Consider the following 17,210-nt stretch of genomic DNA (forward strand, 5'->3'; position numbering starts at 1 on the left):
GTTTCTACTGTCGGGAGAAAAACATTAAGCATCCCTATCATGTCTGAGAACTTTAAGATATACAAGTTGCAAAGTAAACAACATGAAGCCTATAGTATAATGCTTATTACCTATATTTTATAGGCCTCCACCGTCCCCATGTATCACACATAAATCTGTCATTTCCACAGGGCTTATATTAGCTGGTATAATTATATATCTATTATCACATTTCCTATTATGCTGTACATAAATATGCATTTTAAAGCAAATCACCATTAATTTCACCGTTTTCTTTACAATCGTAGTAATTACTCCTTATTTTTTTGTGCTCACACCTTGTCTGATAACACGGATCGTTTACCATTGTTGTCCTGTGTGATGATGTAATGATGATGTAATCCGGTGGCAACACAGCAGGTGAAAAATGATCTGTGTGTGTGTGTTTGTGTGTGTGGGGGGCTTTTTATTTCTACTGTCACAACACTATGTCCAGGATGTTTTTCACTTTGAGTGGAGACATGTGAGTTAGATTATGTTTTTATCATGTTGCAAGGAAACATTTTAACTACAATTAACAAGAAATAGAAGGAAAATAATACAATATTTCTTTATTTTGTGTGTCTGTGTGTGTTTATGCTCTACCACCAGAGGGCGTGTGTCACCTCTGACTGAAATGTTTTCTTCTGTATCAGGATATTTTGTATATTTTATTTTAACCTTCACAAACCGTTTCTTACCCTTGATTTTAAAAATAAGGACTTTTAATGTTTAATATTTCGGAAGTCATGACCAGCATGTGAATGTATCAGATTAAATAGGGAAATGTATATTAAATGTTAATTATGGAATATAAAACAAACATTGAATATCATTAAAAGATAAAGCAGAATAAAAAAAGACACATAAAGATCCGTAAATGAAATGAGGGATAACATGGTGTGAATGTGTGTGTTTCAGCTTCTTGACTCCTCCTGCGTGGAGGGAGGAGGCGGGACTCGGAGCACCTAAACAGACGGAGGGGTTGTGCATTGTGCTCAGTGTGTCAGTACTGCATCCACCGAGGAGGAGAGGGCCACACACGGCCTCCGTAACCCTGCGCTGTTAACCTGCACACACACACAGAGAACGAGAGAAGACGAAGAGGAGGAATCTGTGACCATTTCTGCAGCATTTCCTGGACAGAGTCGCTCCTTTGTTGCAAACCGTCTGCGGGCTGCAGGAGGAGAAGCAGGGGGAGGACTCGCCGATCTGTCGTTAGTGGAGGAAAGGAAGGGACGTGATATGAACCCCTCATCGGCTTAAAACGGCAGAGCAGCTAATAAACAGCCCCGTTTTCAGGGGGAGGGGAGAGATCACTGAGGACATTTGTACCTTTAACCTGAAAAGACTTAACGACGGAAGCCGCAGCCATGCCCGGGTTTGATTACAAGTTTCTGGAGAAGCCAAAGAGACGCTTCCAGTGTCCGCTCTGCAGCAAGGCGATGCGGGAGCCCGTCCAAGTGTCTACCTGTGGGCATCGGTTCTGTGACACCTGTCTGCAAGAATTCCTAAGGTACGATCATCATGTGTGCGTGTGTCTGTGTGCTCAGAGAAAGAGAAATCCACATCTCTGCAGGCGATACTGGCGTCTACACTGTGCAGCCATGTCTGGTTTCGGTCGAGCAACAGTAAATAAAGGATGTGCATGTAGGTGTGTCCTGCTCACCTTTCCTAAGCAGGTTCTTTTACGGTATATTTAGTGTTTTCTGCAGCTGCACAGAGACCATGACAGTGCATGCGGCCTGGTAAACAACGCCTGGCTGGACTCCTCTCCTTGTAGTTGCAGGTGTTATTGCTCTATAAGGATTCAATGCATTATGAGCCACTGTGTCAACACAATGACTAAGGATCTTTTGTTGTTGTTTGGATCAGTCATGCAGGTATTTTATAGAAGATTTTCTGACAAATTAGGTCATTTTTAGTGCAAAAAATGAGACGTGCAATGATGCAAATTGCTCTATATTTTCAGATTTTGTCCTACATTGTAATTAAATTTTTAGAATTAGCTCGTTTGGTGTTAAAATCCTTCATGTTGTGGTGTTTGTGTCCTGCAGAGGGCCTCCACCTCCCCATCCTGTCTGTGTTTTTGCCCCTGAGGGTTGGCTGAGTCTGCATGGGTCTCAGGGTTGGGGATGATGAGGTTGAGTCTGCCCTCACCCCCCCTCCAGCACCTCCATCACATCCTATTACTATCTGCTGAACACTGAAGTCTGTGTTCGGACTCTCAGAAAGAAAGTCTTTGTTTCGTCTTAAGGTGGACTGCAGTGTCCTGAAACAGTCACTAATTATCAAAGACTAAAGGGAGTCATGTGACATCTTAATCTCTTGTTTCCCTGCATATCATGAACGTCTCTGCATTGAGTCATTGAGTTCACCTCTTTAAGAAGGAGCAGACAGAGTGTGGCGTTTATGACAGTTCGACACGTGCAGAAGAACTTCTCAGTCTTGGAGGTTAACAGTCTGTATGTACACACACAGTCTGTGCTGTTATTGAAGTATGAAGGACGTTAGGTCTGGTTTATCTGGAAGTCAGAGATCTGTAGTTGTAACATTGAGCTCTGGTGTTTATGTTCTGGCTGTGTTCTGACAGTGTGTGATTTGAGGAAGTGATTCCTGTTTTCTTAAGTGCAGCATTAAGAAAAAGTCTGCTGATTGTTGTCTTGATTAATCGATTAGATCTTTAAAATGTCCGAACATGTTGGTTAGTGTTTCCCAAAGCCAAAGATGACGTCTTCAATTGTCTTGCTTTGTCCACAACCCAAAGATATTCAGTTAACTGATAACGTCCAGTAAGAAACGAGAGTTTTCACATGTCAGAATCTGGAACCAGAGAGGTAGGATCGATTATTCGTTGCAGCTCTCGTCCAAAACCCAATTTATTCAGTAATGCAAGATATATTCAACAGCACAACCTCACATTGGAGAAGATGGAACCAGATATTATCAGCAAATAAATCAAAGGATAAAATCTAAATAATCACAGTCGCTATTTTTATGGTTTTCTAATCGATTAGGTCATTTTTTAAGCAACAGTGTCAAAAGATTTGCCGGATTTTTCTGTTTCATATTATTGACAACCAAATATCTTTGCATTGTGGACCATTGGTTTAACCACACAAGACATTTAAAGTCTCTTTTAGATTTGACTGACTAAAAAGTTAATTGATTACCAAGAAAACAATCAGTTGCAGCCCTCTGTGTTGAAGTTTCTTTACTTTGTCATCAGTATATTTTCTGCAAAGTTTTTGTACAAGTGTTTGGAAAATAGACCTCTGGATGTGGTCAACACGACTCTCTGAGTGTGGATTCTTTCTTCTCACACGGAGCAGCCGTGCTGTTGTTTATACAGATGTTGAATCACATCAAACCTGATACAGAGGAGCAGCAGTGTTGACATGTTGTGTGCATGAAAATCAGAGCTTCAGTGATGTGTTAAAAAGACAAAGACATAACAAATCACAGCTCTCTGAGAGGGAGTTAGAGCCTTAAAGCTCTCAGATACGGATAAATATAGCATTGAAATTGTTTTACAGCCCATAAAATCGCTGTGGTTTCAGCGTGTGCTTTACTTCTACTGTAATATTGTCTGAATCTCACTGGTCTGCAGTTTTATTTCACTTACAGACTGTTATTTCACTGTAACCAGCGCTGAAGAAGATCATAAAATGTCTTCAGTTTTACTTGATGAAACTAGAAGACGCCCTGAGGGGAAACTAACAAGCAAATAAAACAGGCCTTGCTTTCAGGAAAGAGGAATATCTAATCCAAGCGTAAAACATCAACTTTTCTTCACCTCCTTCTGTCAGAGAAACAGTGTGCTGGTTTGACAGGAGGGAGATGCGCTTTCGTGCTCTGAATACATAAACAAGTTTGTCGTGAGCTCCTCGTTTGCACCTTGAGTCATCGGGAAGCCTCCTCTGGTTTACTAAACAGCAGCAAATTGCATCTGGTTGAAAGAGCAGAAGCTGGGATGAACAAAGAGAGCGAGGGAGGAACAGCGCTCTCTCGCTCGCTGCTGATCAATGAGTTTGTCCCGACGCTTTGTCTGCATCATCCCGCCTCCGCCTCCGTCCTCATCCTCCAGCTTACGCTCCTCTTCTTACTCCCACAGACTGACGGAAATCTGCTGAAAGTTTCATAACGCTGAAAGTTTTTGATGAGTAACTTGTTTTTCTGTTTCGATCGAGATGCGAGTGCAGATATGAATGAGTCCTCGCTGTCTGACCCGCACGAAGATCTATGAGATGTATACACCTTTTATACAAGCAGTTTCTTAAAGGGCACCAACATAGAGGTGTAACCTGTAACTAATGTTTTATTAATGATTAAAAATACATCATTTATTAAGGCTTAGAAGATAGAAGATGAGACACAAAATCAGCTTTGGGAATACGTTTGAAGTTGCCAGATCGTGGAAATACCCTTTCAACTCTTAAAAGTCTTAATTTAGGGCCTATTTACATTTAAAGCTGTAGATTTGATTGTTAAAACCCTTCGTTAATAAGTAAAGAACATTTGTATCGGCATATTCAAACATTAAAACTCTTTTGTAAACTCTTACTGACATTTATAACTCTAGATTTGACGATTAAATTGGCAGACGTGGGGATTAAAACCACTTATATGTGAGTCATTGTAACCTAAAAATGCAGACAGGAGCATTAGCTAATAGCCTTTAGCTTTTAGGGTTTTAGTTAGCCTGTAGTTAGCCGCATTATCACCCAAAAAGGGAGATTTTTTACATCCTTGTAATAGCTTTAACTTGTCTGTAAAGTATTATAAGAAGATTTATGAACCATTTATAAGATCATAAGTTCCAACTTGTAAGTTTTCATAAAGGCAGCCTTGTTCAAAAACAGTATGTCATCATGTTTAACATCAGATTGTGGTGTCGAGATGTCTGAACGAGGTGTTTCAGTCATTCAGCTTCATCAGATAAAAGATTTGTTTTTGTATCTTGATGTAAAAGATCACATTGCCTCTGAGTGTCTCCGAGAGTTCCTGGTCCACCTCTCACGCAGAATACAGCGTGAATTAACGATTATATCAACAGCAGATGATCGTTCAGCAGACACAAAGCCACCGAGGCCGCAGGGTGTTCACCTCTTTAATGAACAGCGTGTGTCACTTCGGCACAGTCTAGGCTCTCTTGGCCAATCGAGGGCACGCATCCTTTGTGAGGAGCGTTGGAGATTATTGAGGCTGACAGACAGTAGTTAGCTAATGCTTCGCTCACATTGTGCAACTAGCTTGATCCCTTTCCTGTAATTACTCCAGGCAGGGCAACATCCAGTCCGGGCCTGCCAGCCGAGTCTGCCCACTTTCACTCTGACGGACTGCTCGCCGCCTCCAGAGCGCCGCTGCTGTGTCGCAACAAGCCGCGCAGGAATGCTGCTGCATGGCATCGCTTCAGTCTTAATCATCCTTTTTAATAGTCGTCACCGATTCAAGTATTATATAATGACTGTCACATCACTTTAGCTACACCTGTTTAGCTTTTATAAGCAGTATTAAACAGCTTATTAATGGTTTATAACGCACTATAATGCAGTTGTAAGCAGGTGTGATACTTAATAGGTAATAGGACAGTTAGTAAAAGTTTTCAATCATCACGTCTGCTGTGAAGGAATCACACTCGAGGAAACACATGAATTGTTTCACCGCGCTGAAAGGAGCTGCCGTGTGCCTCCTCTGTGTTAGCATGTGATGCTAATGGGCTGTGTTTCCACCTCGGGAGGAATGTGTTAAAGCTCCGCAGAGTCCCGGAGGCTGCCCCAGCTCCGAGGGAGAGTCATGGGGTGAGATTGCCCAGCCTGCAGCCTCCCTGCAATCAAACATGAGTCACATGCTTCAACAGTCCAGCGTGAGCTGACCGGGGCAGGCCGTTTGTTTTAGCAACACTGCCTCCTTAATAAAGGACAATCAACACTTAATGGTAGGGCTGAGGGCCGTGCCACACATGCCGGGCCTCACGGCTCATCAGTGCTGGGGTCTGCTGAGCCGGAGTAATGCGTGCAGTGTGACAGTGGTGCCTCTGTGGGATGATGCAGTGCGGTGCCACGGCCCTGACAGGGGTGTAATTGGTTTGTTCGGCTCGGGAGCGTCCTCCCACAGACCTCCACGCAGTTGTGAAGCGCTGCTGCAACTGCTGACTTACCCGGAGTCACGAGGAACTCCAAAGTGGGCTAATGTGAGAGTTTTTCACAGCTCCATTATTCACTGTCCTGCAGCCAGGGGAGCGTGTTTTCTTTTTTTATTTTGGAACGGGCTGTGATTCATTTTAACTTTGACACATCCTCTGTGTGTAGCTGCTTTTTCTCTCCTCATTGATGTAGGTGATACTCACTTTTCCTGCGTGCTCTCCCACGCTTTCACAGTCCGAATGCCCCCGATGCACAATCACCGGCATTATAAGCACTCCAGCCGAACGCCTCTTCTCTCTTATACTCTTAGTCCACCAGCAGCTGTTTGTCTTACTTCCATATGTGGGCACTTTAGTGGCAGCAAAATCAATACCACTTCCTGATGAGTCGCCTCTTATGACGGATTTATACGGTTTAACTAATGGCTTTATTGATGGTTCATAAATCAGTCAAATAAAGCTGCAACTCAGGATTCTTTCACTGTATATTAATCCCAGTACGTAATTTGTCAGTCAGTCAGTCAACTTTTAAGTCCATTAAATGTGAGAAAAGACTGAAAGAGTCCATCAAAACCACCTTAAGCTGTCGCAGAGATACTCAAAAGGTAGAAATTATGACAAATTTTATTGACAATTAGTCACGTTCAACTAATTTAGCAAGATAACTACATACTAATGCTCAACAGATCACTTAAAGATCTGTAATCAGCCGTCTTTTGGGTTGCCAGGTTGTGAAAACCTACTTACTACTTGTTGTAATAAGAAAATGTAGTCTGCAGTTAAAAATCTTGAGGTCATTAGAGGTCCAGAAGAAGATTGATACCACCCTCATGTCTGTAAATATAAGACATAAAGCTAGCTGGTTAGCCCAGCTTAGCACAGACACTGGAAACAGAGGGAAACTGCTAGCCTGGCTCCGTCCAAGCGTGAGAAAATCTTTAAACCAGCAACTTTAAAGCTCAATAATTAACACGTTGTGTCTTGCTTGTTTAATCCAGACAAAAACCAAAGTGTTAACATCACACTAAACAATTTACATTTCAGATCAGGGCAGAAAGCGTATTTCCCAAGAAGTCAAATCTGTTCCTTTAGAGAGCTGCCAGAGGAATCTCTCACATCCTCTCAGCCCAAAAGTTGCTCTGATTAATGGCTGATCGTTGTTTTTAAAGCTTTAGGAGTTTAGTTTTAATGCAACAGAAGATCACAAGTTTGTTTTGCTCTGTCAGCTCGTGCTAAATTATCTTATTTGTCTCCTTTAAACGCATAATGAATCCTCTTCTGTCCATTGTGCGTGCAGCCGTGCAGGGGGACGTATAGAGGGGCTCTTTGGCGGCGGTGACGGGGCGTTTCTTTAGGGCCTAAATGGAGCTGTGTTGCATTGATGCCCAGTGTTGTGTGTAAGTCTGCCACTTGAGGCAGCTGGGGCTTTGTGTCTCCGTGGGTATCTGTATCTGAATGAGAGCGATGCCACGGATGGCTGATGAATGACTGTGTGTTTGTCCCTGGGTCCCATCAGAGAGACATTCACAGTCCCCCGCAGGTGTCCGAAAAGGCTGCGCGGGGCATCCTGAGTCCAGATCCGGAGAGTTCGAGGGGAAACTCTAATGTCCCATCCTTCTCGGCAACGACAACGGCGGTCAGTGATCTGCACACACAGAGAGAGGTTGTGTTCAGCTGAGTGAAAAGCCCTCAGGCCTCCGCTCTGCACTTTGGGGTCTGTGAAGGCCTCTCAGAGCCGAGCACTGAGGCTCCTGTCAGCTGATGTACTCGGGGTGACAGAGCTGGAAACAGCCCAGTAAATTTTAACACATCAATGCTTAGAAGGAGGCGCCCGCTCTGAGAGAGGAGGGACACGTGCAGGGGGGAGAAATGCTGCGAGATGCGGCAGTGAAAAGAACAGAAAGCACTTTACACTGTTTAAATGTACCTACACCTACATGATGTTCAGTACCTGTACAGTCAGGAGACAAGAGAAGCTGCACCACCCACTCTTTTCTCTTATTTTAACAGCGGCTGGAGTTACTGAGTGTTCCTGAACTTCACACGTCATCTCGGACTTTGAATCTAATGATTGCACGAGTAGTCGCTGATCTTTAAAGTTTAACGTGTGTTTACTTCCTGCTGCTGCTCCACACATATTACTCTGTGAATCAGTTAACAGCAAAGTCCTGCTCACAAATAGCCTCACTGAAGCGCCTTTATTAAAAAGAATGTGTGTTTGGTTTAAGTTAGGCACAATGAAACACAGCTGATTAATCTGCTCGGTGCTGTATTTTCCTAACAAATCCAATATTCTGTCTATAAAAAGTCTGAAAATAGTTCAAAATAACATCAAGGACGTCTTCAGTCAGCTTATCCGATCTGCAAACAATCATTTAATTCTATAACAAAGCTTAAGCAGCAGATTCTTACATTTCAAAGACTAGAATCAGATCATTTTTGCTCGTAAAAGTGACGACATAGCAGGGATGCGAACTTAAACTGGTCAATGGAAACGCATGTTTTATTGTCGTTAGCTGAGCTGAGCCTGAGAGGAGAGTAAAAGGAAACGAGCAAAAGAAAGCAGCGTGTGGGGCAACGCTCGACAACGTTAGCGTACTTGTAAATTGTGCAATGCAGTACTTAATACAGCGGTAGTGCAGGCGCAAAGCAAACATCCTCAAGCATCCTAACCGGCGGGTCCAGCGCAAGTTTCTCAACCAACTCTGCCCTTTATACTCGCAGGGAGAAAATCTCAACCTAAAGCCCCAAACCCTTCTGGCTGCAACATTAGGTTAAGTTTACGTTATTCACGCAGGCCTCGATGTGTAAAATAGAGATGTGTAGGCTCAATCCTCATGTTCTCTCTCTGTTTTGTGCTATTGCACCTGTAAAATATACCTTTTCTTATGGAGAAAGGAAAAAAGCTGTTGTATTGGTGTTTTTATGGGTCTCAGACAAAAAGTACATTTTAATCTTGTCGGGTAACCTATTATTGCCCGTTGAAAGTGTCGGTTAGCCGTTAAAAAAAAGAAATTCTACTACATTGCTATCTTAATAATTTCTACGTTTCCTGTCAGCTCTTGTAGGGACCACTCGAATTTGGCTTCACATTAAAGCAACGGCACAAAGCTGAAAATGAAAGCCTGAGAACCAAAACAAACAAGAGGAAACGACCGTAAATCACAGTATTTTAGGGGTGTTAGGAAATGGATGTTGACGTCTGATAGGCGGTAATTACCCCAATGTTTAAAAGATGCGTTAAAAAAAAAAGACCTCAAACTGAAGTTTTGACCCAAAACTTGATTTAAAATGAGAGCAGTTTTACTTTATGTAAACACCAGAGAAAGTAAAGGATAACAGAGAAGCAAGTAATCCAGTTTGACTTTGTGTTCAGACCACTTTCCCACTGTGGTTTGAAGTAAAACAAAGTGCTTGTTTATAGAGCTGCCATGATTGATTGATTGCTTTTCATCTTATCTTAAGAATCTATTTTGTATCAGTCAAAAAAGTACAAAAAAGGTCAAAATGTTCTGAATCCATCTTCTTAAAAGTGAATTAATCCATGTTTCTTTACTACATTTTGACAGTAAACTAAATATGTTTGGTTTGTGGCTTTGGGGAACTTTAATTTCCAACCATTATAAGACCTAACAACTACTCAATCATTAGATAAAGGAATCAAGAGATTAATGTATGAGCTATAATTTTGTGAATTTGTACAGAAAGACATTTGCAGAGGAAACTTGCTGAACTTAAAACCCTGCACCCTCTCCACTCCAGTTTGCTGTGGGATGTTTGTTCTCCCAGTTTCAGACGGAGCGAGAGACAGAGAGATGTTTCAGGATAAGGTAATCACTGCAGATCTCCTGGGAGGAAGCGCAGAGGCTTTAGAGATGCAGCTGCGATGATGACATCGCTGAGAGAAAGTGCTCGGACCGTTTCTCACAGCTGCACAACGGCACGGAGGAGGTGATATGATGAGCCTCAGCATTGTGACAGCTGCTCTGCGTGGATAAAGAAGCGAGAGCGCCGGGCACTCGTGTCGGGGGGGATGAAACTCTCAGAAGTCGGAGGGGCACTTAAAATTCTTAGGTGGATTTTCTCATTGAGATGTTTGAGCCTCTCGATGTGACGGGGCGGCTCTCCACGCGTCACTTTCAGGTCACATCAGCTCTAATGCCGCTGCTGCGAGGGAGGTTGTTAGTGACAGCCAGTTCGAGCATAATTCATCGCTTATGAAAGAGTCGTGAAAGTGACTGATTTTGTTTGATTCACAGGCAGAGCAGCCTTCAGAGCTCATCCAGCTGCAGCTTAAACACACTAAACACTTCGACACATTCATCTCTAAGTACTTTAAGAGCTCTGCTTGACTTTTACGTGAACTTTGATTGCTCGTCCAAATCAGTGACCTCACACGGCGTCTTTTCTCCGGCTCTGTGGTCGAGGACGATGTGAGAATTTAGACGGAGACAGTTTGTGGTTTGTAGAAAGTCTTTAAACTGTGACTCAGCGTCGACACACCTGAGTCACTGACGGAGAACAACGTCAAATTACTGCAATTACTGTTCGACTTCATGTTACATGAAGAGCTGAGCTGTCTGACGCAGGTGGTTTGATTTGTTGTTGAGTTGGTTTGTGAATGAAATATTGTGTCTCTGTTGTTTACGATGAAGCAAAAAACTTTGTGACCTGATTTCTCATCGGAATTTCCCTGCGACATCTTCATTCTTTCTTTCTTCTTCTCCAATACCCCTTTCCCATCAAAATTAGCACGTTGACACAGGTTTTTCAGACCCGCTTATAAATGCTGATTGTCACTTTTCCCATTGCCAGTGGAGTCTACTCCCCCCTTAACAGGGTTAGTAAACAGTGAAGATGTTACGGTGGTTAGGTCTTTATTGTATCTATTACTCATTCAGTCGGCGCTGACAAATTTAGAACGATGTTCGAGCGCTGCTTGGACAGAGACGGGCGGAATTTGTAGCTGAGATGACAAGGAGTCAAAGAAGTTACCGACCAAGCATATTGCGCCGGAAATGGTAAATGGACTGTACTTATGTAGCGCTTTTCTAGTCTTTGCGACCACTCAAAGCTGCTTTTACACTACATGTCACATTCACCCATTCACACACTGATGGCAGAGGCTGCTACGTAAAGTGCCCAACTGTCAATCAGATATCACATTCAAGCAATTTGGGGTTCAGTGTCTTGCCCAAGGACACTTCGACATGTAGCCTGAGGGAGCTGGGGCGAACCTCCGACCTTCCGATTGAAAGACAACCGACTCTACCACTGAGCCACAGCCGCGGGGGTGGGGACCAGCATGAAGACACGGTTTTGTGTTCCCATCAATGCCGATCGGAGCCGAGGCGATAATTACCCGGGTCTTCTGCGAAGTCATTTGACCCGGGTCTGAATGCCGATTGTAACCTTTCCCACTAAGCAAAAAAGGCGGGTGTTAGCAGGTTTTTGACCAGTGGGAATGCTGCTCAAGAGTCTTCATTTACTATAATAAACAAACAAGAAAAGCAGCAGTTTCTTTCATTTAAGAGGCTAAAACCAACATATGTTTAACATTTGCACTTTAAAAATAACTTAAAAGATGAATTGATTTTCAAAATAATTGTCCTGTAGTTTAATCCACTAACTAGGCAGCTTTATTTTGTAGTTTTATTAGTTTTTTAATAGCAAGAGAAGAGTTTTAAACTTATCATCTGTTAATGCTGCAGTTTCTATGTTTGAAAGTTTGCTAATGTTAGCTTTTATTGCCAAGTAATTAGCCATGTCAGACCAAGTGAGGCCACACCATCAAACTTCTTGGAAACTTGGCAGGTACAGTCATTACAGTTATTATTACTAATGTGACTGAAAGTTGTACTGCGGTGGAGTTTTTCTTTAAAGGTGTCAGGTACAGCTGCATGTGGTTTAGTACTCTAACTTTTCATGCTAGATATTACTTTGATTCATATTAATATCGCTGATTAAAAAGATTCTGAATGAGCAGCAGCGGTGTGTGTGTGCGTGCGTGTGCAGCCGCCCTATAAGAGCCAGTTGTGGACATGCCTCAACTTGCCCTCGCCTATGAGACCTCTTTAAATGAATCTCGCAGCCTTTTGGGCCAAACAAAGACGGAAAACATTCCAGCTATGCAGCGGCAGCACCTTGCCCCTCGCACAGAGAGCATGCTGGGACCGAGCAGCCAAACCCTGCCCTGCTGCTGCTGCTGGACTGCAGCCAGTTGGCCCACATCTGAAAGGCATGGCTAGTGTGTACACGTGCCCCGGTATGCATGCTATGCGAGTTAGCTTAGATAAACGTATATTTATCATAGCACGCGCATGCTCCCGGCCTGTTACCACAAGGGTTTATGGGTATGTAGTTAACGAGCATTTTAAGGGTAAACGGCAAACATGAACACATATTCCAGTGCTTTGTCTTCTTCTGCTCTAATGTACTAACTCTCAACCCCTCCCTCCCCTCCCCCCTGCAGTCTGTTTGTCTTGTGCACAGGTCACTGAACCAGTTAGGAAGCCGACAGACTCGGTGCACATATGCATACAGCAACACACACACACACATGTTCAGACTCTCACAGACATTATTCCAGTAGGATGCTTTTTGTTTTTCTGATTTGTGCATAACTGACTTACGAAGCAGGATGAACTCGCATCTGAAGAATGAAGAGTCAGACACCGCTGAGAATCACAATCAGGGCAGATTAGTTGATTTGCAGGCAATTAAACGGCAAGTAAGACAGTAATTAAAGCAAATATGACAGATATTCCTTCGTTTTAGGAGGTGAAGCTGACACATACTTTTAGGGGACTTCTTTGACAGCTAACAGAAAGCACTTTGAAACAACCTTTTTCTCTTTAAGTGCACTTTTTTACCTCATATCTCTTTATCACAAACATTCTGATCCTGCAGTTCGTCCACCTGATGTGAGATGCTCCTGCGATGCTCTGGCAGGAGGCTCTATTTATACTGGGTAGTTGTCTTTATGCTAGCATGCAGCTGAGTGAGCGCTGCACTGGTTGCTGAGCGGACGGGCCGGCATGTGAGGAATCTGTGTCTGAGCTCTGAAAGGAGGAGCAGCTGTGAGCGAGCAGAGAGCGCGGGGAAGTGACGGCCCGCTGCCGAGGCACCTGTCCTCAGTGAAAGGCTCCTCTGTAGAGCCGAACAGGTGTCGCCGAGCAGTTAAGCCCTTCACTTGCACACACTCTGAATTATAGTCATTTATCCACGAGGGGCCCCGTCAATGTTAAGGTCATTGCCCAGTTGCCCCTCAGCCTTTCCGCCTTTTTTCTTCTCCGGCGGTGAAGGCTTCCTTCCTCTCCATCTTCCTCCCAGCTGCTCTGTTTACTGTGGTGGTCCTTTAACCAAACAGCTCATTGACTCCGTCAAGTACACTAACTCCCTTGTGTTGTTTCTCCGGCTCTCGCGCGCAGCTCATTTTCAGATATGTCAACACGGCGTTGATGCTCTGAACTCTCTTCTTCCTCCCTCTGCACAAGCCAGCTATTGATCCTGTGAAAGAGCCGCGCAGGAAGTCGCTCTGTCAGGTGCTCGGCCAGATGGATCGCTCAGTCAGCTGGTTGAGGATGAAGGAGCGCTTGTTTTGTAGACTTTCTCAGCTCAACAACCATGGAAGTGGCTGATTGTAATGGTTAATTAAAGTGGGCCTTGATTGCTTTGATCATCAGTGAATCAAGTCAGAAAACAGCAAATATATACAGATTACAATTCCCCAAAACACAAATTACAGAAACCAAAAGAAGTTAAAAGTGCTGCCATAAAAGGCAAAGACAACCAGATGATATTCTCAATCGAGGAGTGAGAGACGCTCACATTTTGCAGATTTGAAATAGGCTGTTCAGCTCACAGAGACTGCCACTCCAAAAAGAGCTCCTCTTTACTCAAGTTGCTCATTCTCACAAAGAATCAGTGACATCTCTATTTGTTTCTCTCTCTTCTCTGCTCCCGCTCTGCTCTTTTGCTGCACTGATTGAAAAATATCATCATTTATCTCATTGTTGCTCCCAGCAACAGGGGCAGGTTGAAGAATTCACACTAGCTGAACAATGCAGCTGAGGCGCTTCTGAAACAAAGGAGGCGATTTTGACGTCAGCACCTCGCCTCGCTGAACAAAGAAATTGCATCCACAAAGCGGAGAGGTGGACAACTGCAGGAGGCGCAGCTCGGAGCTGGCTCGCAGTCAGAGACGGGAGGGCATGTGCGGGGCCGGGGGCGGCTTTCTGTATCGTTCCAGACTTTATCTCGGTGTGCTTTTTGCAGATTCAGACTGATAAAGGAGAGCAGCAGCCGGAGCGAGTCTGAGATGTGATCATAGTAGCTGATTACGGGAGCAGAAAGCAATGATTGTTTAGTTTTTATGAATTAGTGCACGTGCCTGTGTGTGCTCACAGTCTGCCACACACAGACACACACGCCCTCACCTTCCCTCCCGGTTACCATGGACACAAAAGCACAGGACCTAAAATTGTCACTGGCAGTGATGTGCACACCTCACACTGACAAATCAGGAGAAGGAGCTTTTCCGCTCAGAGTTCAATGGGAATGCAAATGAGCCGGAAGCAGAAAATTCACATTATATAACTCAGAATGAGGCTTTAATGTGACAGAGGTAAGCTGCATCCAGGAGGAGGAGAAGTTAAGTCGGGCTGGGAGGGAGAGAAGTTTGAGAGGAACACGAGTGAGTCATGACACGTCAGACTCGCGGCTGTGCTTCCCGCTCTCCTCCCTGCGATGGCGGTGAATCACAGCGAGGCGGGTCACAGGCTCTGACGAGGGAAAATCCAAATTATCATCCTATCGATTTGCAGCGTCTTCAGTTCAGCGTGACCTCAGACACAAAGAGTTCAAGTGATGCAGAAACAAATGTGCTTAGCAGTTTCACAACACTCAACACACCTTGAGTCATTGTGTTGAAACATTTAAAACCTCTTTCTTTTTCAGATCTTTATGGCTCTGTAGGATCGGACTCCTCCGCCTCGAGCTAATTATTGGATGTGTCACAGAGGACGTTGCACTTTTTTTTAAAAAGGTGTTCTTGTGGGATCGGACCAGAATAACTCCCTCAAAGCTGATAATGGTTTACCCACACCTGCTATCTCGCGCACACATAGCAGGTCAGCTCAAGAGGTGTGTGTGTTGAGTGGAGTACTTATCTATGAAGGACAGGAAAGAAAAGACAGCTGGTTAATAACTGGAGAGCTCTTCTTTCTGGTGTTACAAGCCGCAGTTTCATAGCGTTTGTGTTCAAAGCACCAAACTAGGGAATCAGGTCCACAGTGACCTACTGACCAGAAACAATGGTGGAAGACACAAGTCAAGTTTATATCCAAATGAAGTGCAAATTTTAACCTTATTTCCAGAAGATTTGCAAAAGATATTCAGACTTTATGCTTGTTTTGATCCACTTATGTAAGAGGTGGGTGCATCAATATGAACAGCTGCTGGTGCTAATTTAATGTCTAGTCAGGTGCCAGTAATCGATCGGAAGAATTCAAAAGAAGAAGAAGGTGAAATGATTTGTTTTTGCGTGTTGCCATTTTTCATCTCTCCGCTTGATGTTTTTGTCACGTGTCGTGTTTAACATGTTTTATTTGCTTGTTAATTTTCCATTGGACTCAACTCAGCCAGGCTTAAAGGGCCAGTTCGCCCATTTTCAACGTCAGTCCCGTCATGCTATTATGGGGAGCTAATGCCATTATGGTAGGAAAATAATGCAATTTGGCTCTGTGCCTTTGGCACCGCTTCTTCAATGGGCCCTGAAAAACCTCCGCCAGACTACGTAAAAATGCGTCATCTGGCGGAGGCCAGAGAGCTCGCTAAACTACACTTCCTCAGTCTAGGTTGCCGTCTCCGATGTCATGTCTCGCTTAAAATCGTCAGGTTTGAAATGTAGACTGCAGACCTGAAGATTTTTTAGACGATCCACCGGTATATTCTTGTCGTATTTCAGATTCTGTACCGCTCTGAGTCATTGCCTGCAGCGAAACAGTAGTATTTCAGCCCAGCGTCTCTCGCTGGGCCGTTCCTTTCAGAGGGAGGGGCGCAATGCATGCTGGGTGTTGTAGGAATGTAGAATGGGTGAAACCATGAGCTGTTTGTACAACTTTCTCCACAGCTATGGCGCCAATTTCAAATATTATTGCTTCTAAAGATTAAAGAGAACACCAGCTTTGACTGACGGTGGCTTTTTCCAGGGGAGAATTGCTCCTTTAAAATATTTATTTGCAATATTACAACTTTTTTTTTTTTAATTCTAACTTTCCCACTCCGGTTTCCATGCGTAACACACAGTTGGATGGAAAGACAGAGATACACCTTTTTAACAGTGTTACATCATGTACTGTAACACTATTTGAAAGGTCATTTTTTGCATATCACAACCAGGAAATCTTTTGTGGCACAGATTAAAACTATTTTAAACTGCAGGCAATCTTGTTATCTGTATTTCATTTCCTGTTTCAGTTCAGGGGTGAACAGGTGCAGGTTAATAATAAGATCTGTGGTCCATAAGATGTCACTGGTGAAGGGATTATCTGCACCGCCCACCTGCTGCTGCTGGTGGTCGCAGTGGAGGCGATGATGAAAAGAGATGAGCTGATCTGCAGCCATTCTCTTACTGATATAGGAAGTTCTTCTGTTTTGTTTTTGTTACATTTCAGTCTGGTTGCGGATATTCTATTGTTTCCCTCGTTTTTGCTCCACTTATTTTCAAAGGAAGGACAGTCGCTCTGCAATAACAGAATCGTTTTGATTGCTGGGTGATGAGAGCTGTGTTTCTCTGAGACTCTTTCCCCCGGGGGATTTTCAGTTGATCTTCTTGTTTCAAAAACAACTGTCTTCTTTGTGTGTTTTTGGCTTTGGCATTGAGAGAAGACTCCATAAACTAGTGAAGTGAAGGGCCCTGCGCACAGATTGCTATAAAATGTGATTCACGATGAGAGCATGTAAAGCAGCGGCCCAGGAGCTCGTGTGTCTGTAGGTGCAGCTAAATCGTGAAACTTTACCTCTAAGTGGCCTCTGATTGATGTGT

The 17,210-nt window shown here is 43.7% G+C and overlaps 1 protein-coding gene across 1 annotated transcript in view; it reads left to right on the top strand.

The window, feature by feature from the left end:
* The first annotated feature begins 1,045 nt into the window (after positions 1 to 1,045).
* Positions 1,046 to 17,210, top strand: part of traf4a (tnf receptor-associated factor 4a) — a 39,747-nt gene continuing 23,582 nt past the window's right edge. Inside the window, exon 1 of the mRNA XM_069669098.1 lies at positions 1,046 to 1,534. Within this exon, the coding sequence (XP_069525199.1) occupies positions 1,392 to 1,534 (143 nt within the window). The 5' untranslated portion in view covers positions 1,046 to 1,391. The remainder of the gene's footprint in view (positions 1,535 to 17,210) is intronic.

This window comes from Semicossyphus pulcher, unplaced genomic scaffold (assembly GCF_022749685.1).
Source record: "Semicossyphus pulcher isolate SPU_LCO1_2020_fin unplaced genomic scaffold, fSemPul1.0.p SCAF_19, whole genome shotgun sequence".
Lineage (NCBI taxonomy): Eukaryota > Metazoa > Chordata > Actinopteri > Labriformes > Labridae > Semicossyphus > Semicossyphus pulcher.